The sequence below is a fragment of the Fulvia fulva genome, chromosome 7 (genome assembly GCF_020509005.1).
Source record: "Fulvia fulva chromosome 7, complete sequence".
Lineage (NCBI taxonomy): Eukaryota > Fungi > Ascomycota > Dothideomycetes > Mycosphaerellales > Mycosphaerellaceae > Fulvia > Fulvia fulva.
This window is the reverse complement of record NC_063018.1, coordinates 2489126-2515080: the sequence shown is the minus strand read 5'-3', so window position 1 is coordinate 2515080 and position 25955 is coordinate 2489126. Positions and strand designations below refer to the sequence as shown.

General features: G+C 50.6%; 7 protein-coding genes across 7 annotated transcripts; 2 read left to right on the top strand and 5 right to left on the bottom strand.

Annotated features, from left to right (window-relative positions):
* Nucleotides 1-456: 456 nt before the first annotated feature.
* On the bottom strand, nt 457-642 carry CLAFUR5_10311 (uncharacterized protein; the record flags this gene model as incomplete). Its single annotated transcript, XM_047909459.1, has 1 exon — nt 457-642. One exon carries the CDS (start codon nt 640-642, stop codon nt 457-459), a length of 186 nt encoding a protein of 61 aa, XP_047764058.1.
* Nucleotides 643-1084: 442 nt separating this feature from the next.
* On the bottom strand, nt 1085-2717 carry CLAFUR5_10310 (uncharacterized protein; the record flags this gene model as incomplete). Its single annotated transcript, XM_047909458.1, has 2 exons — nt 1085-1191; nt 1244-2717. 2 exons carry the CDS (start codon nt 2715-2717, stop codon nt 1085-1087), a joined length of 1581 nt encoding a protein of 526 aa, XP_047764059.1.
* A 726-nt stretch (nt 2718-3443) lies between these two features.
* On the bottom strand, nt 3444-4547 carry CLAFUR5_10309 (uncharacterized protein; the record flags this gene model as incomplete). The annotated part of the gene is made up of 3 exons (XM_047909457.1): nt 3444-3764; nt 3818-4073; nt 4123-4547. The coding sequence occupies 3 exons, from the start codon at nt 4545-4547 to the stop codon at nt 3444-3446; spliced, it is 1002 nt and encodes a 333-aa protein (XP_047764323.1).
* Nucleotides 4548-4717: 170 nt separating this feature from the next.
* On the bottom strand, nt 4718-5740 carry CLAFUR5_10308 (uncharacterized protein; the record flags this gene model as incomplete). The annotated part of the gene is made up of 1 exon (XM_047909456.1): nt 4718-5740. One exon carries the CDS (start codon nt 5738-5740, stop codon nt 4718-4720), a length of 1023 nt encoding a protein of 340 aa, XP_047764505.1.
* Nucleotides 5741-6467: 727 nt separating this feature from the next.
* On the bottom strand, nt 6468-8059 carry CLAFUR5_10307 (Cytochrome P450 monooxygenase astJ; the record flags this gene model as incomplete). Its single annotated transcript, XM_047909455.1, has 3 exons — nt 6468-7633; nt 7790-7888; nt 7921-8059. 3 exons carry the CDS (start codon nt 8057-8059, stop codon nt 6468-6470), a joined length of 1404 nt encoding a protein of 467 aa, XP_047764504.1.
* A 1030-nt stretch (nt 8060-9089) lies between these two features.
* CLAFUR5_10306 (uncharacterized protein) lies at nt 9090-10259 on the top strand (the record flags this gene model as incomplete). Its single annotated transcript, XM_047909454.1, has 3 exons — nt 9090-9313; nt 9546-9651; nt 9699-10259. The coding sequence occupies 3 exons, from the start codon at nt 9090-9092 to the stop codon at nt 10257-10259; spliced, it is 891 nt and encodes a 296-aa protein (XP_047764503.1).
* A 1421-nt stretch (nt 10260-11680) lies between these two features.
* Nucleotides 11681-12928, top strand: CLAFUR5_10305 (Cytochrome P450 monooxygenase mpaDE; the record flags this gene model as incomplete). Its single annotated transcript, XM_047909453.1, has 2 exons — nt 11681-11772; nt 11824-12928. The coding sequence occupies 2 exons, from the start codon at nt 11681-11683 to the stop codon at nt 12926-12928; spliced, it is 1197 nt and encodes a 398-aa protein (XP_047764502.1).
* Nucleotides 12929-25955: the final 13027 nt, after the last annotated feature.

The window sequence follows — 25955 nt, the reverse complement described above, 5'->3', positions numbered from 1 at the left end:
GGTAATGGAAGGTCGAGAAGCCAGGGGCTTTTCGAGGGCATCAACACAGGAGCGTCGTTGATGCTGATTTGACGGCTTGCAGGGACTAGAACTGCGTTGTCGCGCGATTGCGAAGTAGAATTGCCGTCTGGCTGCAATCTTTTCCGCTTCGGCTTGCTTGGTGCAGGTCCGCGGTTTGATGCGTCTCAAGGTGTGATCAGCGCTCGTCCACAACTATCGCGCCCTACTTCCTCCACATTGTCCATTGGCCGTTCTAACCCTTTGGCCATCCATATGACCTTTTCCGTTCCACGAAGTCCCATTGGAGTCGTGGGACTCAGATCTTGATCAGCTTCTGCCCGGAACATATACACCTATCTCGACATAATCAGCATTGAACCACAGTAAGGGAGTAAGCCGCATGCCTTAACCGTGTTCGACACTTCGACCCTTCGCGACTTCTCAGCTTGCGACACTCTAGCCTTTAGACTCTGCGAACTTTCCATCCAGCCTCTGGATGAGCTTCAGGTTCTCCCGCCTTAGCGCCGCAAAGTCATCGTCCAGTTTGGTATGCCATGGGTAGAGGACGAAGACTTGAAAGCCGAGTGCTGATGTGGCGATTAGAAAGTTTGTGACTGAGAAGCGGCGAGCTATGAGAGACATCTCGAGGGGCCGGCGATCTGTACGCGATTGCGCGTCCGTTGCTTCAGATATCGTGGGCGGGTTGAATTGTGTATTGTGGAGGGAAAAGGTGATGGTGGTTCTGCGAGAGCCTGTGGTGCTAGGCAAAGTTGCAGGTAGTAGGTGTAGTACAGGGCTTGCTTTTTGTAGTGAGTGAACTAGACATGTGCTTGGATCGGACTTCGTGCCGCTGGCATTTGATCGGAGGTGGTCCGAGACGATGGCGCCGTGGCATGGTAGACTGCTTGCTTCTTGACAACACTTGTTGCAATAATGGAAAGCACAACCTACAGTGTTGAAAGTCGTCATTCCGATGCAAAAGAGGAGATACACGGCGGTGAATGAACTTTCGGTATGAACACATATCGGGCACTCTGGAGAACATAGTCTTGGAGTGGGCTTAGATCTATCATCAATTAGTGAACTACTCGAGAGGTGTCGATCTACTTGATCTTCTTTTGGTCGAAGGTACGCCAGCATTGTATAGGCGCTTCAGATGACTCTCCGAAAGTGGTGGTGAGCAGGATGCGGCTGTTGGCCTGTCAGTATCTTGGATCCGCAAATCGTTGGCGAGAACACTCACGATGCAACATCTCATTACCACTATACCTCCTCGCCCCAGCTATCGTGACTGGCATTGACTGCTCGCCCGCGTCTTGTGTGGGTAGGCCGGAGTGGACAATCATATGCCGCCTCAGATCCTTCGGGAAGTGGAAGCCCTTGCCACACCGCGTGCAAACATTCGGACGTCCTTCAGAATGGTACTTTTCATGTTTTGTCCTGTCACCGGCTCGGTCGAAGATTTTGTCACAACCGTGATCCCGACAGGGGAAGCCTCCTGCAACCTTTGGTACACGCTTGCGTTTTCGTGATGTGCTGGTGTCGGAATGGTCCGATATCGCGGCACTACGAGCTGAGCCTGCTGATGCGTAGCCTGCATCCATGGAAAGTGATGATGCAGCAGAGGGACCATCGTACGGAGCGCGTCGAGCTATGGCTAGGCTTGAGGAATGTAGAGTATCGTCGTCCGAATCGGATTCTGACTGTGGGGCGCTTCCTGTTGCGATTGCGCGGTCACGTTTGCTCTCCTCCGCTGAAACCTGTGCCAGTCGTATGGCCTCTGGCAACGTATCGAAAGCGTCCAATAGCGCATCATTGAAGTTGAAGCCGGCAGGGAACCTCACGTAGTCGCCCTCGATGGTGAAGCTGTTCCAGTTGGGAGTTGTGCCGTCCAAAGCTAGCAAAGCCATAGCTGCGTCCTCAGAGCTTGCGAAGATAGCAAATGCTTTGGCAACGGATATTGTGAAGCCGTTCATGTCCATCTCATAATAGTCCATGGTTGTTTTGAGCGGCGCAGCAATGTCAGCACCCTGCAGCACGTTGCTAACATGGAAGGAGTCCATGTTTGGGTCTAGCATGTCGAATACAACTACTCTCGTGTTCACAAAACCTGCTGACCAGGTATCGCATGGGTTCCAGCGCCTGCCTGTCGAGACTGGCATACGCGATGTCGAGCCTGTCAAAGCGCCTTTGCAGACGATCATTCGTTTTTCGCGTCCTGGCCCAATGCTCATGTGACTTAATCCCCAAATGTTTGCCATCGAATGCACCTTGCGGCGCTGTCGAGTCTGTAGTGGTGTAGTGATCAGTGCGACTCGATCACGATCTCGTCGAAAGGCTGTCAAGCTGGCACGTAGGCGTGTCACCCATTCTTCTGCGTTGTCGGCTGCCGTCCAAGAGTGGTGGCTATCGCTGTCCTCGTACACGGTCTCGGGGCCATCGACTGTCAGATCTGCTAGTAGTCTACCCTTTCGTTTACGAGGGGCGTGTGTCTTCAGTTCTCCAGTTGGAGGACCTTTGAGTTGTAGCGGAGGTCCGTTGGGTGCTTGGACGAGCTCGTCGAGATGGAGACCACTGTCGGTCAGTACCTTGTCGATGTCGAATCGGTCAAGGTCTTGGACCAGGCCGTTCATACTGCTAAAGCTGTCGAAGGAGGTCGTGCCAGCGGCGAAGTTCACGTCCATCGTGCTTTCATCCCAAGCAGGCGGCATAGCCATGTCCCAGTCAGACGACTGCCATGCGGAGGCATTAATGCCATCGCCGTCGACTCCGGAACGAGCGAGAGGTCGAGGGTATCGCCATTCCCTCGCGTATTTGCCTCTGGTGCTACAAGATCAGCTGGATTGACCGTATCGAACGTTGGCGGCGCCATGTCTTCTGCTGGGGCGGCAAATCCTTGAGCAAACATTCTTCGTGACATGGTCAGTGAGCTCCACGAGATCAGAGCCCATGTGCGAGAGCTAATACTTTTGACCCGATGCGATTAGAGGCTTGAAGGTGTTGAAGGCGGCATAAAAGGACGCTGGCGGCCGGCGAGATGCAAACGAAGCAAGGGAGGAGGTGCAGGTGCAGAGGCGCAGCTTCCGAGCTTCATCCTGAGCCCACCAATTACAACATGCTACAGCATTCCCTCAATGCTATCGAGTGCATGGGCGATTGCAAAGAATCTACCTACACCAAGATATTGACTCCATGCCGAGGAACGCACTGGAATCGAGCGAAGCGAACTCAAAGTCACCGGCCCAGGCATGTACCTTGCGAAGTAAGCATGCACCAGCAGGGTCGAGTACACGTGAATGTTCTGCGGAGCAGAGGCGTTCGGTTGCATCAAGCGACCACCAGAGTTGGGAGTCCATCTGTTTGCCGTGCACTCTGCTCGCACGTCATGTATACGCCTGGCACGCAGTCATCTTTGTACACATACTGTACAAGTCTCTCCATAACTACAACCCACCATTCTTCCATACTTCCTTAGAGTCCTGGTACCTACTGCCAAACACCGGCAGATCCCTCAGCACCAACTCATCCTCAATCATCTTCCATCGTCCAATCTCCTTCTCCTTGTGCACAGGCGTCCGTCTGCTTGCATGGACCTGAACATTAGGAGCCTGTTGCGAGACCTGCTGCAGCTGTGGTGTCTGCGCTAGCTTCTTAATCTTCTCCTTGATCTTGAAGGCATTGTAGAGGTCTTCGAGGCTCGTGGCCGAGGAGACGTCAGGGTCGGGGATGCGTTTGCCGGTGAGTTGCATGGCGCGTTTGATGATCTAGAGAGATCCTGGTTAGTAATATAGGTAGAGAGGAGGAAGAGCAGACTTACTGCTAGCTTGATCATAGGATCCTGTACATCGACTTTCCGCATGCTCTGGCTCTCTTCGCCTGGAAGCTCGACTTCGGTGAAGTCTACCAGTCGGATCTTGCCCATCAGCGCCTCTTGCGAAGCTGTCGGTTCCTCGTTGCAGACTTCAAGGACATTGCGGCCCTGCTTCTGTAGTGAGAAGACTTCCACTGCTATCTGACGCAGAAGCTTCTGCCATTGCGCATTCGTGAGCTGTAGCTTCTTTTGTGCCATGAACCTACGATCCACATTAGCTAGCCTCCGGTCCCATCTTACTGTATCCTCACCCTTGGTACTGCTCTCCTCCATCCGCTCTCCTCCTCACCCACTCCTCGCTACCCACACTTTCAAGTCCCTGCCAGGTATTTGAGACGACATAGTTGCTATGCGTGGTAGGGTCCACGACTTCAGCGACTTCCCAAACTCTGCCTTTGGTATCTGTCTTCGTCACTGGTCCAGTCCTTGGCTGCTCTTCCAGACGACGTTTCCGCTTCTCTTCACGAGACTTGTCGGCATGTGTGGCCTCCTTCGATCCGAAGAGGTTCTTTCGCATTCGTTTCCAGAATGGTTCATCATCCTGTACGCCGGCAAATCGAGGGGAGGTCGTGTGAATCGAACGTGCTTGGGCGAGACATGCTCGGCAGACATATGGTTGTTGTAATGACTCGGCGGCTAGGCGCAATGCCTGCTGGGCAGGTCGTAGATGTCGCATTGCGGTGTTGTGAAAGAGAGATGGCGAGTCGCGAGCTCGCGGGAGTCTTCGACTGCTCCGCAAAATGGAGATTCAGACCATGACAGCGGGGCTGGGACTCGAGACTAATTTTGGTCTGGGGAGTCTGGGAGGCATTGAACACGCCGAGTAGATTGTGACTACCTAACTATCTAGCTTCCACTACTGCCACCCCCATCACCTCCTCCGCCGTCGCCGCTGGAGCCCGTGAAGTCTCCGATTGCACTGCCAAGATCCACAAGATCACCATTCCTTTTCGCTCGTCTCGCTGCTTCAGCCATTGCAACCACTGATAGCAGAACTTCATCGTAGCTCTCACGACTCAAGCGCCCCTTCTCAAATGTCAACAAGTCACCCTTCATCCTTGCAATTACTTGTCCATTCTTCTTCGAATCCACAAGTTTAGCGCCCTTGCTCATCTTGTCGCTCGTCCAGTACCATCTTTCCTCCGCATTGGGACACGATGTCGATTGAAATCCCCAGCGATTGTGCAGCATGCCTGAGTGGAATATCCTTGTATGGCGACCGTTGACTGCTAGATCAATGCTGCTCGTTGTTACCGAGTGGAACCGGATGGTGCCCATAGTTGTGCTGTTGATTCGCATAACCGTGACCAGAGGCTTCGATGATAGGAATGAGGGCATGTGCGCAGCTTCACGTGTAATCACGAAAAGCGCAAATCCAGTCTGTGAGTCGTACACATCCTCCTTGCCTATACGGACAGGTGCTATCGGCTCCGAATCCTCGAACGCTGTGCTTTGCGTCTGTGTCAGAGCTTGTGGATTCGAGTGTGGTGGTAGTGGATCTGGTGCTATCGTTGACGCTGTAGAGGTCGTATGCGATCGTTGTCTGAATGGCAAGCTCTGCTCTACTGCGGTGTCCATAGGAGTCTTCGGTGGTCGCGGAGGTACAGCAGGAAGCTGCTCGTGCTGCATGAGCGGCGGAACAGGCAGTGATTTAAAGTCGTACGCTGGCCTGATGAAGCCGCGTTGTGGATGTAATGTCCTCTGATCAGGAGACGTCTGCTGATAGTAGGCAGTTGGTTGAGGGTGGTGCTGTCCATTCGAATGATGGAAGTGTTCAGGCATAGGCATGGCCGTTATCGTTGCTGAGTAGTAGGCCATACTTTGTCGCTTTGACGGTTCCGATGAATATTGCGCCAGTGATACTGCCATGTTGGCTCGTCTGCAGTCAATGGGTATATATTTCTTAGGCTTGCGTATTGCTCTTGCGAAGCTCAGGCAGCCATGAATCCAAGACGGTTCGAGAGGGCGAGATAGTCAAAGACCTAGTCCGAGATGCCGGGTTGCTGCCTCCTACCTGTATCGCGACATGGTACCAACATAAGTACGCTGACGACATGCACGTTCCGCAGCATTGAGTATTGCGGCCCCCGTGTTAGAGCCCTCAAACGCACCGCACCGTCCTAAGATCTCCACACACGGTTTGAATCCTTTTGCACAGGCTGGCTTCTCGTGCTTGCAAAAGCTTCAAAGAGCGAAGCAGAGCTGGGAGTGGTCAGATGGGCAGTCGTCTTGCCAGGAAAGGCGTCTATTCACGACATTGCGTTTGCGCTTCGCCTGCTTTGTCGACGGCTGAGCAGAATATGCTTCCTGCACGCGCCCTACTCGTGGGAAGCACCAGGGCTGGGTGACGATCGTTGGCCTAAAAAGGTGGCAGCGAAGTCGAAGGATCAGAGTAGTGGAAGGAGGGAGGAGGGTTTCAGACGGGGCTTTATTAAGCGCCGTGTCACCAGATATTGACTGGAATTGATGGCTGGGCCCATCAATATCTTCCACGTGACAAGCATCGATCATGCTTTCTCCTCTTGGCTTGCTTCATCACAAACTTCAACCGTCCATCTACATCTGTTCTTTAGCTTTCCAGACGAAAGCTTCACCATCAAGTCCGCGGTGTAATTTTGACCCAGAGAGGTCCTTTCTCCCAGAAGATGAACGCGCGCTGATTGAGCCAGTCCGATGATCTGATGTCAAGCTCCATGTCGAAGTTGTACACCACACGCGCCATAATCGAGTACATCTCGGCGTACGCCAATGCCTTTCCGAGGCAATTTCTTGGGCCGAATGAGAATGGGTTGACAGCATTGCGCTTGTCACTGGCGAATCTGGCATCAGCATTTGCCAGCCACCGTTCTGGCAAGAAACGTTCAGCGTCATGAAAGTTGCTCTCGGATCGATGCGCTGTCCACTGCTGAACAGCCACGCGAGTACCACGTGGCACGAGGCGACTGTCGATGTCCATCGCATGGTTTGTGACACGCACATTCGCTGCAGGTCCAGGAGGGTATAGCCGCATGGCTTCCTCTATGATGGCCACCAAGTACGGCAACTTTGAAGCAGTGGCGATGGAGATCTCTGAGGTCGATCCGAAGGCTGACCTCACTTCATCGCAGAGTCTTTGCATGCTCTTCGGATTGTTGAGCAAATAGAATGTCGCTCCGGTCAAGGTCGTGGCAGTTGTCTCACTGCCAGCTCCTATGAGCAGTCCGGAATTGGAGTAGATCTCTTCTCGACTGAGACCGCGGCCATCTTTCTCGTTATGCTTCAAGATGTACCAAAGGAAGTCCTTTCTGTCAGTCTCGCGGCTCATGCGAGCTTTGACACGCTCTGCCGCGAAAGCGAAATGCTTTCTCCTGCCCTCCACGGCTGCTGGAACCACTGACATCAACATTCCAATAGCTTTCAGCGCCCATTTGTAGACGCTCAAACGCTGAAACATGCTGAAGACTTTTAGGTTCATGAAAACGCCGTTCATGTACTCATGATACTCAAAGGCATCGAGAGCACCGAATGACTCGCCGAAGGCCAGATCACCGATCACATCGAACGCGACGCAGTTGTACATCTTCTCCATATCAACGAGCCCGCAGCGAGATGCCCAGGCCTGCTCTCGAATGCGGTCGACCATTTTATCAAAATGCACCCGCATGAGGTACTCCTGCTCCTTCACAGCCGCCGCGGAGAAGGCATGTGCAAGCTTCCGTCGCATCCGTGAGTGAGCTTCATCCGGAGCGAGGATGAGATGCGGAGCCTTAAGGACGAGCTCTGCTGGTTGTTAGTACCAGAAGACAGCCGAGGTTCCGACATGACCTACCTGGATTATCGACAATGATCTGCTTTGGCAGCTGCTTCTGACCAGGCTTTATACCGTAGATGTCTATTACCGGTCAGCCACGGCGTCATGTTGTCTCCATAACAACGAACCTTTCCAGGCTGTCGGATCGGCTAAGCTGAGCTCATTCGGAGCAATGCGAACGACACTGCCATACTGATCGTGCAGGGGTTTGATGTACTTAATATCCCCTTGCCGCGCGCAAAAAATTGAGGCAAAAAGCTCGCTGCTGCTGTCTTTGGGCCGGGAAAGAAAGCCAATGGGTGGTAAAATAGATTATAAACGATGCAGAAGACCTGGCGGACTGATAATATGACCGCGAGGCTGCCAATGATGGCCAACATGAGGTGCACTTGAGACATGACGCTCAGTACGGGTAGCGCCGTGTTGTGACTGGTCTCTACCGTCGCTTCAGCGGAATACACCTTCATATATACACAACAGCACCGGTGGACACGGTCAGACGCGTTCAACATCTTTGCGGGGATCCGGGCAGAGGTATGTATATCGAAGGGTGGGTTGCCGTGGCGTGTAACACGGCTCATTACATTCTGCAGGACGCCTTGATGGATTGGGTCGCTGCTATCATCTTCGCGGACCACATTGGACTTCTGCTTGTGTACTAACGCCGATTGTGTTGCTGCTGCAGGATGCTCGCACCAAAGCTTCCAACTCTGGGGAACAATGTGTTGAGCTGCGAGTGAAGTTCACAAGGCTGTTTCACCCGATGGTGGCTTTCGTACAACACAGCGCTGACGAGCTGGATGCATGCAACACGCAGAATTCAGTCTCCAAGTTTGAGAAAGTGAGAAGCGACAACCCTTTCTCCAGAACATACTTCATAAAAGAACAGCTTGTCGCAGCTATGCTAATGCTGATGCTTGTACAGTGCGATTGCAAGAATAAAGATTCTTCCGGCAGCTGATAGCAACTACATGCTGCTCTCAAGATCCAGCCGCCCTGCTGGAGATGAACCACTTGGGGCACTGAGTACGCTGAACTACATCCATATGTCCTCGACACCGGTTCCAGCAGTCCACAGGCAGAAGCTGCAGCCAATCCAAAGTGGCAAGGTGCCAGATGTCTGGTTCTGCAAGAAGGTCGTTCCTTGATTCCGGACGGTTGTCGACGCCTCTGATCCCAAACAGCACATTGCCTGGATGTGGCTGCTGTCTTGAGCCTATCAATGTTCACGGCTAGGAAGCCGCTTGGTTGCGTCGCTGCTTCTGGGAAGTCTACGGCCACGCCGTACCTGGAAAAGAGATTAAGGTCTACACCGCGCCTTGGCCGAGCATGTGGAAGTGTTAGTCTGTTGACGACTCTGCTATAAGTACGGATTGCTTCCCACGCCGATGTTCCACGACACAACCGCACTCGTCGATTGTCGCAAATATGTTTCGTACTCTCCTTCTTGCTACTGTCGTGGGCAGCGTCAGCGCGGCGACTACGCCTGCTAGAGAACTAGACGAACGAGGGACAAGTCCACCGGGTTACTACTGTTCGTCGTCGAAGAACAAGTGCTCGGTCGCCAAGCAACAGAGTGCAGCATCAGCATACTGCTCGTCCTTGTTAGCAGTACCACGGGTGACGAAAACCAAGACAGTATCCAACTGCAAGTAAGAAGACACTGCAACTCAAATACCGACGACCTCGAAGACTGACTCTCGTGTAGAACCGTCACCTCGACTATCACATCTTTCACTCGCACGGCGACACAGACCGCGGCTGCTTCAACCATAACCGTCAAGCCAGTATCGACAATCACTAGCTGTGCTACGCCAGCCAACACAAATGTGAACATTCAGCACAAGCGCGGTGCGGCCGCTAAACCATCATGCCTGCCATCAGAAAGCAGAGCGTGTTGGCCGCATGTAGCTGTCTCTCTCTACAGCCCTCGACTGTCACGACTACAGTCACCAACACGGACACAAAGAAAGCAACGACTACCGTCAAGGTAAGTATTCCATGCACTGGTAATGAATGTGTTGCTGACATTATCAGGCGTGCACAACCATCACTCAATCCGCTACTACGACCTCTACAGTTACGGAATCAGGCGACACCTCCTACGCCCTCCCTACCAGCTTCTATATTCAAAACGACAATTCATTCTTTGCCGTCGACCCAATGAATGTTAAAGAGGTTCAAGACGTCGCCTTCAGCGATAACACCACCAACGAAATCCTCTTTGCGCTGAACTCAGCCGGTAACCTCATCCACGAAAACGGCAAATTGCTAGCCGAACCTTCCTCCAGAGACGCCGACGGTGAACGCGAAAGCATCCAAGTCAACACTGCAACACAAAGCGACGTGGATGCTGGGTTGGCCCTGCCATTGACTTGCAGCGTGTCGTATTCCGCAGAGGACGGAACGTGTCCACTAAAGTGTCAAGTCGAGGCTGGCGATGTGAATCAAGTCCCACAGGCTTCCAATTGGTTCCTAGGACCTCCTGGGTTCGCGGGTGATCAGACCTTCAATACGTTTGCTGTGGTGCGGGGAGCTTCTTCTGGAAGGGGAAGGGGAGGGAGGAGTGTCGGGAGGAGCAACCGAAGTCGGCGGTAGTGGGGTGATACCCAAAGAGATCGTTACATGATAGAGTAATGTCTATAACATCAACTTCACCGCGCCTTGCCCTGGTGAACTTCAGGATCGTCGTTGAACTGGCAAGCTGGCGCGAGCTCCGCGTGGCAGCTTCACGGTTCAATCCGACTTCGCCCACTCACTTCGTTTGCGGTGACGTTCTACATTTGATGGCTGAGCGAGGTGGTTGACATGTCTCCAAATATGCTTTTCGGCGTCATCCGGAGACAGTACATTGTCGCGAGTGGGCATTCGTGTTCGGTTCCATCATACCAATCAGCGTTAACGGACGTGGGTGACATCCTGCAGGTTTCTTGCATGTAGTCAAAAACTCGAGAGGAGTGCTGCGCAAGATTCTCCTTGGTTACACCCAGCTACGCCTACCTAGCAGGATATCAATGCAATGCTGTCAGACCAATCTATGTCAGGCCTCCCGAATGGTATGATCGAGACGCCCCGGCTTATTTGCGATCGTTGGTTCGTTCTTCGCCTGTGACGGTTACCGTAGGCTTATGGAAAAGCAAGCAGACAGTTACAGTTGCTTCAAATTGTGCAGAATGTGGTCGAGGCGAGTTGTGTTGTGAAGACAAGGGCAATACTTGGCTCGCTATGGAGCGACGTCTACCTCTCCTTCACGTCCGAGGATGCGGTATGAGCTGTGAGTTATGCATTGCTGCTGTTCACGCGCAATCGCACGCGTCCGCATCCGCGCATGGTATTGTGCAATCCTCGTTCGGGTATGTGGATGCATATCGCTCAGGAGCCTTCATGATGAGAGACTCCAATGGATGCCTCAGCAGTCCGAGTGCGAAAGCGAGCGTACCTGGCTGCGGATCCCGAGTTCCGCTTCTTCAGCGTCCGCGGACAGCGCACCACCAAGATCGATGTCGAAAGCGGCGTTTCTTGCTTTCCATGGCACGCCATCAACCATGATGTGAAGCAAAGCAGACTGTGGCGGTAACCACGACTGTCTGTGACGATAGTCGATTGAGGCAATGAGAGGGATGTTGATGTTGAGAAGTTGGAAACTCGTCAGAGGTCAATTTTCGCTTTGGTCTGTGCAGCGCACGTGGCAGCGCGACTTGCCGAATCACGTGCCTTAGCATCTGGGACAGCAAGGTCATCCTCACTTGGACATGTCAACACCTTGTTTGACAGCACTACATCGCACGCGTGCCTGAAATCGAGGGCTGATGGCGTTTCAAGAACAATATCAAAATTGTGCGAGACTGGTAGGAGTCGTAGCACATGGAAGAAGGTGGGACAATTTCACACGTCATCTTCGCCTATGTGCTTGCCGACAGCGATGATGTGCAAGATCTCCTTCGTCTTCGCTGTCAAACCTGCTGCACTGATACCGTAATCATTTCGATTGCCTTGGACACCTCATACAGCCGGTCACCATGGCGGATGAGTTCCTAGCCACTCCCAAGCCGCCGCCAGAGCTCAACATACCAACTTCAAGCAACATCGTGAAGGTGTCCTGCATCGACAGGTAAGAGACGCGTCGACAACATCTACCATAGATCCTGCCAACACACCACAGCACATCACGTTTCAGGCTGCCTATCACCAACTTCCTCCAGCCAGACTACGTAGGCCACGACAAGCTCTGTGGGCCCTCCTTCTCCTTCCTCATAGAACATCCATCCTCAAAACCTGTTCTCTTCGACCTTGGCGTCCGCAAAGACTGGGAGGAACTGCCCTCCTACCCCAAGTTTGTCAAGAATAACTGGTACATCAACGTCCCGAAGGACGTACCAGAGATTCTTGGCGAGAATGGCGTCGATGTCGATGGAGGTGCAATTAGCGCTATCATCTGGTCACATCATCACTGGGATCATGTTGGCGATGCTTCCAGGTTCCCATCTTCCACGGAATTGGTTGTCGGGCCGGGCTTTAAGGACGCGTACCTACCGGGCTATCCCAAGAATGAGAAATCAACACTTTTAGAAACTGATTTCGAGGGCCGAAATGTAAGGGAGGTTGACGTGAAGGGAGAGGGCGGCGGATTGAGGATTGGGCGGTTTTATGCATATGACTACTTTGGCGATGGCAGCTTTTACCTGCTTGATACGCCGGGTCATTCCGTTGGGCACATGTGTGGTCTTGCGAGGACGTCATCGAGCCCTCATTCGTTCGTGTTCATGGGAGGCGACGCAGCACATCATGGTGGTGAGTTCCGACCCACGGAGTACCTGCCACTGCCAACGGAGGTCAAGCCTTCACCATTGAAGCGTCGTAATGTGTGTCCTGGGCACTTGATGGTTGACGAAGTACATTCGCACAAGACTCCGAATCAGCCGTTCTACTATGTCACGGAAAGCTTTGCACACGACAAGAAAGTCGCTGACTGGACAATTGATGGTCTGGGCGAGTTCGACGCTCACGATCGTGTCTTGATGCTAATGGCCCACGACGATGCGGCTGTCGATCCTGCGCAGCTGGACTTTTACCCCAAGCCACTTAATGACTGGTATCAGAAGGGCGTTGGGCAGAAGCTCAAGTGGATGTTTCTGGAAGACTTTGAGGAAGCACTGGAGTCGAATGAGAAAGGAGGGCAGGCCTTCCTGTGCACCGAACGTACAGATCGCATATTTTCCGAGACATGTGTTAGTACCATCGGTGTACTCGCCGCAGGTACTGAATGATCAACGCAGCGTTGCACAACATCCAGTGGCTTGCAGAAGATTTGACAGATTCCAGACTTACTGTGTAAGGCTGCAGCTCACCATGTACAGCGCAATCAAGCTAGGGCTGAGATATTCTGTCCACGAACTCAGACGCTATACGACGCGGTTGTAGACAAGCATCGTTACAAACTAGGGCATCAGCGTAGATTGTGTCCATCGACACCTATTGGTCACATCGTGTCGGTGATTGAGATGGTGTGGGACGCTTCGCTGTCAGCCGGGCTCTTTTAGATGGGCAAAGTATGTCTTTCCTAATCAATTGATGCCAGGCCATAGGAAGGACGTCCACTTAGGGTCGCGTGCTTAGGAGTTGTGCAGATGTCTCGTCTCAACATAGTTGGCGAAGGTAACACACCGCAGTACCCGTTCTCGGTACCCGGAACTGCAGATCGGCTGCAATATTGAGCGCTGACAGATGCGTGGTAAATCTTCCAACGCATAGTGTTGGTATATGGCTTGGCCGCCATTCTGTGCGCCTGATAGGTCGGCGGTGTTCCACGAGCTGAGTTGAGCTGACTGACGGATGCTTTCGGGTTCGCCGACCCAAGGTCTCGGTCATATAGATGCTCCATGTGGAGATGTGAGATCTCTGTTCCCGGAGTCAGCTGTTCCTGAATCATAGCCAAGGACGCCTGTTGAAAGTTAGGCGGACAACTTGCGACCGAGCCGATCGACTGGGGTGTCTTCTTGAAGGGCGTGGCAGTCGTGTGAACGCTGTAGTGGTCGAATACGTGGACATTCGACGAGGACGTCGGTGGACGGATCACGACCATGACAAGGACTGGGCTGACTTTTCCTGCGCAAGAACTTTTGGAAGCGTCTAGCAGCAGTAGAAAATTGTTCAGCAAAATGCATATCGTTCAATAGCGAGAAGACCCACCATACCAAGGCCTTGTTTCGGCGTTCGTACCGTTTGTCAGCTGTCCGAGTTTGTGATCTGTCGGCGTTCAGGAGGGATTAAATCTAGAATCGCTCCGCTGAGGTAAGAGCCAAGGCCATGCGTGGCAGCGAGCAGGGACGGAGTTGCAAGCAGCCGACAAAGAAACTCTCGAAGCATGCAAGATTACTCTCACAATCCGTCGGATAACGTGCGAGGTGGTTTTAGAGCCAAGATTGCACCATCTGTGCGAAGGATCTGGTCGACAGAGGGCAGCATCTTCAGCTTCATTGGGAGGATGCGCGATGGTTTTGAGCAATTGAATGATAGTCGTACACGCAGCGAGGCATTGTTAGGGCCGTGCAGTGCGTCAATGTTTGATGAATCCTTCCAACCGCAGACCGCCAAGCGCATGGGCTGCATTGAGTAAGGGATGCGCGGGCCCGTACAACCCGCACTCGCACGATGCGGGCTGTGAATGCCTGTGGGCAGACAACATGCTGTATACGAAAGTCATGGAGGTAACGGCCGTTATGCGCGAGGAAAGAGGATGTATCGTGATGCCATGAAAGTGTTGCGTTTGGCGGGTCTTCATGCTGTGTTTCGGCCGATGGAGGATCGGGAAGCTCGACATGGTGCCGGCGGTTGGACAAAGTCCGAGTACTTCCATACCAGTCGTGACTCAGGCCGCCAAGCGGATTCATGTCGCCGTCATTACACACCTACTACCTAGGGCAGAGGAAACGGAGACGGCGAGTGCGCGACAACTCATTTCATGTCCCTGGCAGCGTGGTCCAGTCAGCCCGAGCTGGCATCGCAGGTCGCGTCGCAGGTCGCATGGCACTGCATTCAGCCATGCTACAGGGTGTATCGTGCATATGTAGATAGTGCGAGTTTGGATCTGCGCGGCTCGTTCTCGATCCGGGCATTCCCCTACTGATCTATAGTATAACCGACCTAATTATCGAATAGTAGGCTTCGATATTACCTCTTCTAATAATATTTATAGTATAGACAATATAAAGCTAAATTAAGGTATTATTACTATTACTACTATATAGGCTATAGCGACTATCTATTTACCTTACTTCCGGCTCTTTCTTAATAAATTATAGGCCTACCTACTATAACAATTACTACTTAAACTTACTATAGTATACTTTGAATTAACATATTAATATATCAAGATATAATAAGAGCTTCTTATACTTCCGGTACTCTCTAAATAACTATATCTTTACTAGTAAGGTAGAGGTTATAGATAAACACCTTAACCTTGAAGTTCTAATTCTTAATAGAGTTAAGATCCGGTAAGTTAGCTAGCTACGGTATAAGTACTAGAATATTAGCTGTCTTAAAGATACTTATAGTATAGTTACTATAACGTACTTTACTACCGAGCGGGCTATACTACCGAGCGGGCTACTTTTACTAAGAACTGTACTACTTCTACTTTAATTACGACGGTATCTTAACACGGCGACATCCTATAGAATTGTTACTAGGAGGACAATTCCTCTTTAGATTCTTCGCTATCTAGTAAGTCTACTTAATACGTACGTACGTAATACCCTAACTCGCTATATTGCTTATAGTATCGTAGTCTTAGTTCTAGCCGAACACTATCTAGCGACTCTCTACTCACTTCCTACCTCCTAGTATCCTCTAGAGGTATTAATTACGACGCCTTATCGAAGGTTAGAGACCCTCTAGACTAGATATACTTGCGCTTTCGTACTTTCCGCTATATAAGGGCCTCGTTAGACTTATGTAGCTTACTAATCTCGCTTTATATAAGAGCTATCTAATACGCTATCTCTCTACTCCCTCTCTATTACCCTATTAAACGACCTTCCTCTTTCTACTACGCCTTTCTAAACCCGTAACGACGCTCTAAGACGTAATAACACCTATTATAAACCCTATCTCGTCGAAGCTATAGGTGCCCTAGTTAAGGATACTATACTTCTCCTTTGTATTACGTATAAGTAAAAACTACTTCTCGATAACGTCTAGATCTTCTATTAGGGCTCGCTAACGATTGTATCTACGTGTTATATAAACCTTTAGCTCACGATACCGCCTAATAAACCTGTCTATCTAATTAAGACTAGCGGGCTTAGGACCCTTCTCTTATAGTAATAAATCGGCTATTACTCGTACACTAGCCTTTTATAGCGGAAAACCTCTAGGATCTAGCTCGAGTATATACTTAAGTATTACCCTCTCTTCTAGCTCTATAAGCTTCTTCGAATTAGGCTCGTAGTCACCCCGAGGAGGTCGTCTATTCAATCGATACCCTAGTATAGTTCGAGACGCGTCGTATACCTTTATAGCAAGTCGATTCGTAATTATCGCGTCGCGTTTCGTGGCCTAGATAGCTAAGGTCAGTTTGGCCTCGTTTAAAGACAATATACGCTATTATAGTAGTTATATAGCTATATCTATAGAAGTAGTATAGTTCTTAGCAAAAGTGGCCCGCTCGGTAGTATAGCCTACTCGGTAGTAAAGTACGTTAATCCTAAAGATTAACGCCTAGTTTACTAACTAAGCTCGATAGAATAGTAAGGCTAATAAAGCCGCTTAGTAATACCTTCTTTGTATTAGTAATGGCCTTGTCACGTTCCTAGTCCTTACGATAATTACGATTTAATACGCTAAGTAGCCGCTCGCCGTCGTCGCTTAAGTAGTAGTTAATAAAGTTTTTCTAGTACTTCTTTTACTACTCTAAGCGCTAATCCTTTACTAGGTGCTTATTAGGGTTAATTATATTATATAAGAATAGGCCCTTATAATAGGTATCCTTAGGCTCGCCGGTAATATTCTAGTAGCTACTTAGCCTATTATTATTATTATTATCATTATTTTTATTCTTATTACCGCGGCTACTACTACGGCTCTTATTACCGCGGCTATTACTACGGTTATTATTACCGCGACTACTACTACGGTTATTATCTTTATCCTTTTAACTAGTACCTATAGATACCGTTTTATTCTCTACTAAGGTTTCTCTAGAGAAGGTTATAAAGACTTATCGACCGTTAGTTATTACTAGTACGGTATCGCGTATCTACTCGAGGTAACGCTTAGTAAGCTTTTAAAGTAATATTTTGTTACGCTTCTACTCGTTATATAGAGAAGCACCGTAGGCTAGAGCCTACTTCTACTAAATAGCAAGTAGGAAGTGTCTACTAAGGTCGTCGTACTCGGCGTAGTTATACTTAAGTATCTTAGTCTATAAAACTATCTAGTCTAAGTACTAGTTATCGATTCTACGAACGCTAGCCTTCTAAAACCTAGATAACTTAAGTATAAGTTAGCGCTTACGTAGTATATTATCTAGGCCGTACTAATCCTTAAGAGCCTAGTATTTTGCTTAAAGAGTAGTCCGGCTATATATAAGCTTTTATCCTAACTCGGTCGTTATTCGGATAAGGTAGGTAATAAGCTTTAATCGCGTAGTAGTAAAGATATAATATATCCGTTACCTTTAGTCTACGTCTATTTATCGTAGCTTAATAAGGTCTCTTACTATAGCATATTCTACTATATACGCTTGTTAGATTTCCTTAAACGTTAAGTAAGTAGGCTCTATTAGCTCGTTACTTAGTTAGTAAGAGTCTATATACTTCTAGACATTTAAAGACTCTACGTAGAGCTCTAGCTAACGGTTAAACTTATCTTATTAATTAAAGCTCTTTAGAACTACGGTACCCTAAGGTAGATTACTAGTAGTTACTCCGTTTTTAGTAGTAGCTATAACTACGGATAGAGAGGCTAGTAAAAGTTCTACGCGGGTTTACTAGGCCTAGGGGCACTACTATACTAGTTATAATAGTATTTCAACGATATAAAATCTACTTTAGGGCTTCCTTGTCGTAGCGAACATTAGTAAGCGCTAGTTAGGCTTATAACTATTTTATTATTTATATAGGAAGTTATTATACGGGCTTATATAGAGTGTTTTAAAAGTAGACTATATATTATATATATCTATCTAGAATAGATAAGTATTACTTTTAAAGAGGCTATAGGTAACTAATAAGTTACCTAATTCTTAGCGTACATAGCCTTAAGTTTTAATAATAGACTATTACCTATATATACGCTCGGATCGTAATACTTTACTTTAGACCCGGGATGATATAGGAATCATAAACTCGATACGATACGATAACCGGGTTATACGGCCGGCTACCGTAGTAATATATTTATTATCTCTCTAACGAAAGAAATAACTCTTAGAGAGTTTTTATACTCGGGCTTAGCGGGCTTTTCCCTTTATAACTTAAACTTAGTCTTTATCTTACGACTTCGACCTATATAATATAATAAGAATAATAATAAATTTATAATGCCTATCTAGCTCCTAAATAGTCTATAAGGCTAGGGGCTATTAAGGAAGGGAGAGGGGAAAATCGTCGTACGGAGTAAAACCCTCTTCGGGGGTTAGTAAGTTCTCTCTATTACTTATTAGTCGATCTATTATACTAGAAGCGGTGAGCTCTTAAGCGGTTAGCCGCCCCGGAGTACTAATCTACCTAGTACTAAGAGAAAGTATTAGTAGCTAACCGACTCGCCTACCGTTAGCCGGTCGCCTATTAGGCGGAGCTTAAGTCGCTAAACCGCTAACTCTTTAGTCGCTCTAGTTTAGCCCTCCCTTTATAGCTACTATCGCGGTCGGGGTCGCCGCGGGCTATAGTCTACTCTCTCGCGGGGTCGTAAGTACTATTGTCGGCGCCCTACTAAATTAGTAGGCCGGACGCCCTTATAGGCTTCCTAGAGTTCTTCTTCCTAGCCTACCTCTCCCGCCCTTACTACTATCTTTCTCGCTATTTAGAACTATTAGAGTAGGCTAGTCCGTATTACTATCCTCGCCGCCGCTCGTATCCCGTTCGCTATATTTATTATATACTAGAAGTTTGTTACCCCGGTTTTAAGGCGTATTACCTACCGAGCTTCTACGAGGCGCGGGTAGAATAGTACGATATATTTTAGCGTAACCCGCTAGTAAGAACAGGCCCCCTAGCCCTACGAACCTTCTAGAGACATAACTACCTCCTATACCGCGACCTTATAAGGGTAGAAGTAAGCGTAATAATCTAAATCTCGTCTAAATATATCGGGCTTAGGGCTTACTTATATAGGAGGAACGTCCTAGATATAGACAACCTAGCGTATAAGTGTAGCTACCCGTCGTAGAACCCGGAATATATAGTCGTACGGTACCTATAGTAGGTAGAAGGGCGGAGTATATAGAGAGCGAGAGTAGCTAGACGCGACTACTAGTCGATCGTTACGAATAAGAGCGACGTATAGAGGATAGTATATTAGGTCCTAAGACAAGGATACCTCACCTAGTTTAAACTAGCTAACGAGACGGAGGAGTAGATAGAGAAGAGGAGGGAGACTAAGGGGATGTAGATAAGGTAGTTATTAGGATAGGCCTATAATACTAGTATACCCTCTATAAGGAAAGCGGGAAGGTAAATAACGGACAATAGTAGTATAGGAGAGGAGAGGGGTTTTCACCGCGAGCGGTTTCCCCTTCGTTAGACAGAAGTACGTAGAATAGCTATATAGGCTAGGAGGTACTATAATAGCTTAATAAATAATATATCTATCTATATTTAAGCGTTTACACGCGTCCGTACTTATATAGATTACTATCGATACCTAGTACCTTACGGCGGTATAGGTAGTCCTTAAAGCCGATTTATTCTAAGCGGAGTAGTATCGCGACTATAGCCTACGGGCGGGTAAGGGCTCGAAAGAGTATTACTCGATTTCGGCTAATAGGTCCTATCTTCGCTACTACCTCGTCCTCCCTTCGATACGTTCGTCGCCGTAGTAGTTACCCGTTTAGATACCTTTCGCCTTGTTCCTAGCGCTCGTTCTAGATCCTCTATATATATCCGCGGACCGCGTCTACCGTAGCTTTCCGATTCTTACGTCCCTATCCCGCTCCTATTACGGGTATACTACTACCTAGGGCCTATGCCTAGAACTTTATTCTAGGGGTCTATTACGCTTTAGGCCGCCGCTATAGCTATAGCTATAGTCGTGCCCTCTCTCTACGCGCTACCGGTCGAAGGCGTATCGTAATCGCCTAGTACGCCGCGCGGATATTACTCTCTACCTTACTATTCGTCGTCTATAGCGTATAGCTTATAGCGAGCTATCGGAGGTAGAGATCTAGTAGCGCGATCTACGTACCTGCCTCTAGGATCTATATCGGTATAGTACGATATACCCCTATTACTTTACGGAGGTATTCGGTCTATACGTTTTAGATCTATTTTAGCTAGCTAGTCGCGTAGGATAGATACTAGACTAGCGCCCTAAAGGTAATTACTAGCCGGACGATAGAGCTATATAGCTAGCGTACCTTTATAAAGGCTACGCCCTACGTAGAGACCGCGAGACGTATAACTAAGGCCTTATTCTAGTCCCTATACTACCGGAGTTACTTTAGGTAGGCGTACTACCGGAGCTATATATCTACTTAGAATCCTAGGACCCGGATAGATAGCTACGGAGTAATCTAGCTTCCGCCGGTTCCGGCCTCGATAGTAGCCTAGAGGTTATACTTCTTCGGGGTCCTCGTAAGGTAGATTATCTAGTACTTTTCGGATATAAAGACCGCCCCGTACCGCTCCGCCTAGTCGTTATATACCTCGAGCGCCGCTTCGAGTTAGCGATAGTTAGTTTCGGTTAAGTCGCTATATATTAGGATATTCGTATCGTTAATAAAGCCTATATAGGAGTTAGTACCGCCGGCGCTACCCCTAAGTAGCGGTAGGAGTATAGAGGCGAGGAAGAGGAAGAGGATCGGGAAGAGCGAAGAGCCTTACGGGATTCCCGTTTCCGTAGGCCGTATATAGGGTTTACGCTACTCTCTAAGGATAAGCCTCGTAGATCGGTTAGTAAGAAAGGACAAGACGAACGCGACGAGCTAACTAGGTATACCTTTCGCCCGGAGGTTATAAAGTAGTCTAGTATAGAAGACCTTATCGAACGCCTCTAAGATATTAAGTAATAGTAGGGTAGCGACCTATTATCGGCGTATTACCTATATTATATAGACCTACTTCGTAACGAGTTCTAGGGCCGTTATAGTAGACCGCCCTATCCGGGCTCCTATCTACTCGGCCGGGAGGAGCTAGTACTCCTTAGCTAGCTTAGAGATACGGTCGGCCGCGATACGCTCTAGCGCCTTCCCGATCGTACTTAGTAGAGCTATTAGACGGTAGGCCTTCCCGACGTTGTATCTAGCCTTACCCTCCTTACGGAGGACGACTATACTCGAGTACTAGAAAGGATCGGTACGTAGGACTACCGGAGGTATATTATAAATAGCTCCGCGAGGTATGTCATGGTCTCCCCACAGAGTGTACAGAAGGTGGGGACAGAAGAGCCTCAGAGTGCTCAGAAGTCGTCAAGAAGTGACAGTCCAGCTTGGTGTGTGAGCGCCAAGAATCACATGCCCCGCAACATTCGCTACGGGACCCAGCCCTCCAAATTCACCCCTCTACCAAACCTTGACAGATTCACTTCGGCTCGTGACTGTGTGACTCACGGCACTCCCGCGAGCACCCGCGACTGCGCTGGACCCTGGAAGAAGCACGTGGAAGACTCGGAACGTAGGGCAGGTTGGAATAAGGTTTTGAGCAAAGCTGCTGAGCGCGGCTTCGCACGGGTTAGCCCTGTTGATGCGGGGACACGCACTCGCGAGGGTCGCGTATAAATATCTGGCCTTCCCCAGGCCTCTCTTGCTTTCTTCGTCTTTTGTTTTGTGTAGCAATCATACCATACCCTTTTGCATCTGCACTTCGCACCTGCATTCTCGCTTTCACCCTTGCATCTCACAGGCCAGGCTCTCGCCCTGACATCACAAAAGACCAACAAACCGTCAACCACTCGAGTCATCCTCATGGGTGACCACGCCACCGATAGAGGTGTCAACCTCGACAACCAAGACACTCCATTCCACTTCAGTGAGTGGACTGACATCCCCTTCTCGAACGCCGCTGCCTTCGGTGCCTGGGCAAACGCCAACCCCGACACCGCCTACGCTCTCATCAACCGCACCGTCTCCTCTTTCCGCGAGACCGCCCAGCAGGTCGAGCAAGCAAACAACCAAGCAACATACCTTCAAGGTATTGTGAACACCTTCCAGAACCTCGCCCCGCACGCCGACGACAACCGCCGCCAGCACTTCTCCAAGAAGGTCAACGACCCAGACGAGTTCGACGGCAACAAGAGCAAGTTTGAGGCATTTGAGACACAGCTCACCATCAAGCTGTTGGCTAATGCCGACCACTTTCCGCAAGAGAAGGACAAAGTCACGTACGTCTTCTCCCTCCTTCGGGGAGACGCCGCGGCTCAGGTACAACACTACATCGACAACGCCACGCAGACTATCGGCTGCCCGGACGTCCTCACCTTGATGCAGGACCTCCGTGCTGCCTTTGGTGATCCAGACCGTAGAGCCACCGCCCAGAACGCCATCCACAACCTCCTCCAGAAGAACAAGAGCTTCGCCGAGTACCTCGCGGCCTTCAACCGCGACATCGGGTTCACCGGCTACAACGAAGAGACCAAGAAGAGCACTCTCCGCCGTGGTTTGTCAGCAGAGCTTCTTCGAGCCCTCGAGGACAAGGACGTCGGTGCTATGAGCTTCCGTGAGCTCGTCGAGACCTGCCAGCGCCTCGACTCCAACATGAAACACACCGCCTCTCTCCTCGCTTCCCGTTCTCAAGGTCGTCAGCCTCGTGGTCCCGGAAGCCACTTCGCTGCTCCACTAGGCGCCGCCGCTCCTACGGCTCTCCCTCCCGTCTCTGTAGGTGACGCTATGGATCTCAGCGCTGGTGCCGCCGTCCCTCGAGTCCAGGGCCTCGTCAACGGTAAGCTCACTCCCGAAGAGAAGCTTCGCCGTCGCCAGGCCGGACTCTGCACCTACTGCGGCGGTCCAGGCCACATCGCAGCCAACTGTCCGCAGCTCGCTGCTCGTAACGCCCGCAACCCGGTTCGCGGCGCTGTCGGCGCTATCGAGCCTGCTCCTGCTGCTCCCGCTGAGCAGGAAAAAGCCTAGGTCTTCCTCATCGACGCGATGAAGACCAAGAACAACGTTTACCGAAAGTGAAGAGAGGAAAGAAGTTGAGGATCAATACAGCACAGCTAGACCTGTACGACGAGACGGGCAAGGACCACGCTTGCAAACCGTTCGTCACGAATGTAAATATCGGCTCAAAGAAACTCTCTTCTTCCAATCTCACTCTCATGGACACTGGCGCACTAGGCGAGTCTTTTATGGACTATAAACTCGCGACCTCTCTCAACCTCGAACCCCAGGAACTGAAGTACCCTCGCACCCTTGAACTCTTTGACGGCACGGAGACTACCACTGGTAAGATTACTCATGTTGTACACACGTCAATCACCCTCGGAGGCAAGCGTATGTCGATCACCAGCTTCCTTACGTCCCTACCGCATCAGAAGTTTATCCTCGGCCTCCCCTGGTTCAGACGACACCGACCTATCATCGACTGGACTTCCCTTACTGTCAGCTTCCCTCCAGAAGTTCCTCCGGCACCTCCGCCTTCTCCGCCGCCTCAGCGCGGTCCTGAGTATACCAAGATCTTCCAGGTGAACGCCGCTGCCTTCACCACTGCTGCTAAGCAGCCCAAAGCTCAAGTCTTCGCCGCCTCTCTCCGCGATATCGACATCGCCCTCGAGAAGCTCGACAAGAAGCGTACACCTACCGACCCTGCTACGAAGGTCCCTCCTTGGGCACACCACATCCTCCACGTATTCGATGCTAAAGCCGCAGACGAGCTGCCTCCTCATCGCCCTCACGACCACAAGATTGAGCTAGAAGAAGGTGCAGAGACACCGTTCGGACCGTTATATTCCATGTCCCGAGAAGAGCTTATCGTCCTCAAGAGATACCTCGAAGAGAACCTAAAGAAGGGGTTCATTCGAGCGAGCCGTTCCAGCGCTGGCAGTCCCGTCATGTTCGTCAAGAAGCCCGGCGGTGGTCTACGCTTCTGCGTAGACTACCGAGGCTTGAACGCTGTTACAAAGAAGAACCGCTACCCAATACCGTTGATTCAGGAGACGCTCGAGCGCCTCTCTAAGGCCAAGTACTTCACCAAGCTCGATGTCATCGCTGCGTTCAACAAGTTACGAATGGCAGAAGGACACGAGTATCTCACAGCCTTCCGTACTCGCTACGGGCTGTTCGAGTCGCTCGTTATGCCCTTCGGCGTTTGTAACGGGCCTAGTACCTTCCAGAACTTCATTAACGACATCCTTCAGGAGTTCCTCGATCAGTTCTGCACTGCCTACATCGACGACATCCTAGTCTATAGCGAGACCAAGGAGGAGCACCGCGAGCACGTCTGTAAGGTCCTTCAGAAGCTCGCAGACGCCGGCTTGCAGCTCGACATCGACAAGTGCGAGTTTGAGAAGACCGAAGTCAAGTTCCTTGGTTTGATCATTACCGCAGACGGCATCAAGATGGACCAAGAGAAGATCGACGCTATCGTCGAATGGGATGCTCCTACGAACGTCAAAGAGGTCCAGGGTTTCCTAGGCTTTGCCAACTTCTACCGCCGCTTCATCCACGCATTTTCGGGCGTGGTACGCCCTTTGACGAAGCTCACGCGCAAGGGTGAGAAGTTCGCCTGGACCGACGAATGCCAGGAGGCTTTTGACTTGCTCAAAGCGAAGTTTGTTGAGAACCCGCTTCTACGGCACTTCGATTTCGAACTGGAGACCCGTGTAGAGACCGACGCATCCGACGGCGTGGTGGGCGGTGTCCTGCTACAACGCCGCTCGCCTGAATCCCCCTGGTTACCTGTCGCCTTCCTCTCCAAGAAGATGACCGCCACGGAGTGTAACTACGAGATCTACGACAAGGAGCTTCTCGCCATCGTCAAAGCTTTCGAAGAGTGGCGCCCCGAGCTCGAAGGCTCTGCTATGCCCGTCCAAGTAAGCTCCGACCATAAGAACCTCGTCTACTTTATGAAGAGCAAGCTGCTCAATCGTCGCCAGGCCCGCTGGAGCGAGTTCCTCTCCCGGTTCAACTTCGTGATCTCGTACACGCCCGGCAAGGCCAACTCGATGGCCGACGCCCTTACCCGCCGCCCTGGTGACTCTCCAGTTGATCGAAGAGGGGGCCGGCAAATCGCAGGGCAACAAGTCATCAAAGAGCACAACCTCTCTTCCGAGCTTCGAGAGTACCTATCGAATGGCCAGCCTACGCTCGCCGCTTCCTTTGCTACTCTCGTGCTCGCTCCTGCCTACCTTGACGAGAGTGACGATGAATCCGAGCCTGAAGAATACGCCTCGGACGCTGAGGACTTGAACGACGATGAAGAGGGCTCAGTAACGACCGACGGCTCATCCGAATCAGACTTTGAGGGGTTTGATAATGAGGAGCAGCCCGAAGGCATCATGGCACGAGTACGAACAGCGTACGATGCCGACATAGACGCCCAAGAGTTAGTTCAGGCCCTTGAATCTGGCGCGAGGACATTCCCGGGCTTCTCGCTGTCCGAGTGCGAGCTCCAGGAAGGTGTCGTCTACTTCCGTAAGAAGCTTTACGTACCGCAGCCCGAAGGCTCTAATATCCGAGCTGAGATTCTTCAAATCATCCACGACTCCGCCTCTGGGGGTCACCCAGGCGTAGCCAAGACCCACAAGCTCCTCGCTAGGTATTACTGGTGGCCGCATTCCTGGAAGGACGTCCGCCGCTACGTGCTGAACTGCGCTGCTTGCCGAAGAGCCAAAGCTAACCGCCACCGTCCCCACGGTCTCTTGCACCCTCTCCCGGCTCCTGATCGTCCGTGGAAGCACATCACTATGGACTTTATCACCGATCTTCCTCACGGCAAGACCTTCAGCGGCGTGAAAGCAAAGGCCCTTCTAGTGATCGTGGACCGTCACTCCAAGGACCGGTACATGATCCCGTGCTGGAGCATGACCGCAAAGGAGACTGCTCGCTTGTTCTACGAATTCGTCTGGCGCTTTCAAGGCCTCCCGGATAGCATCACCTCTGACAGAGGCACCCAGTTCATCTCGCACTTCTGGAAGCGTCTG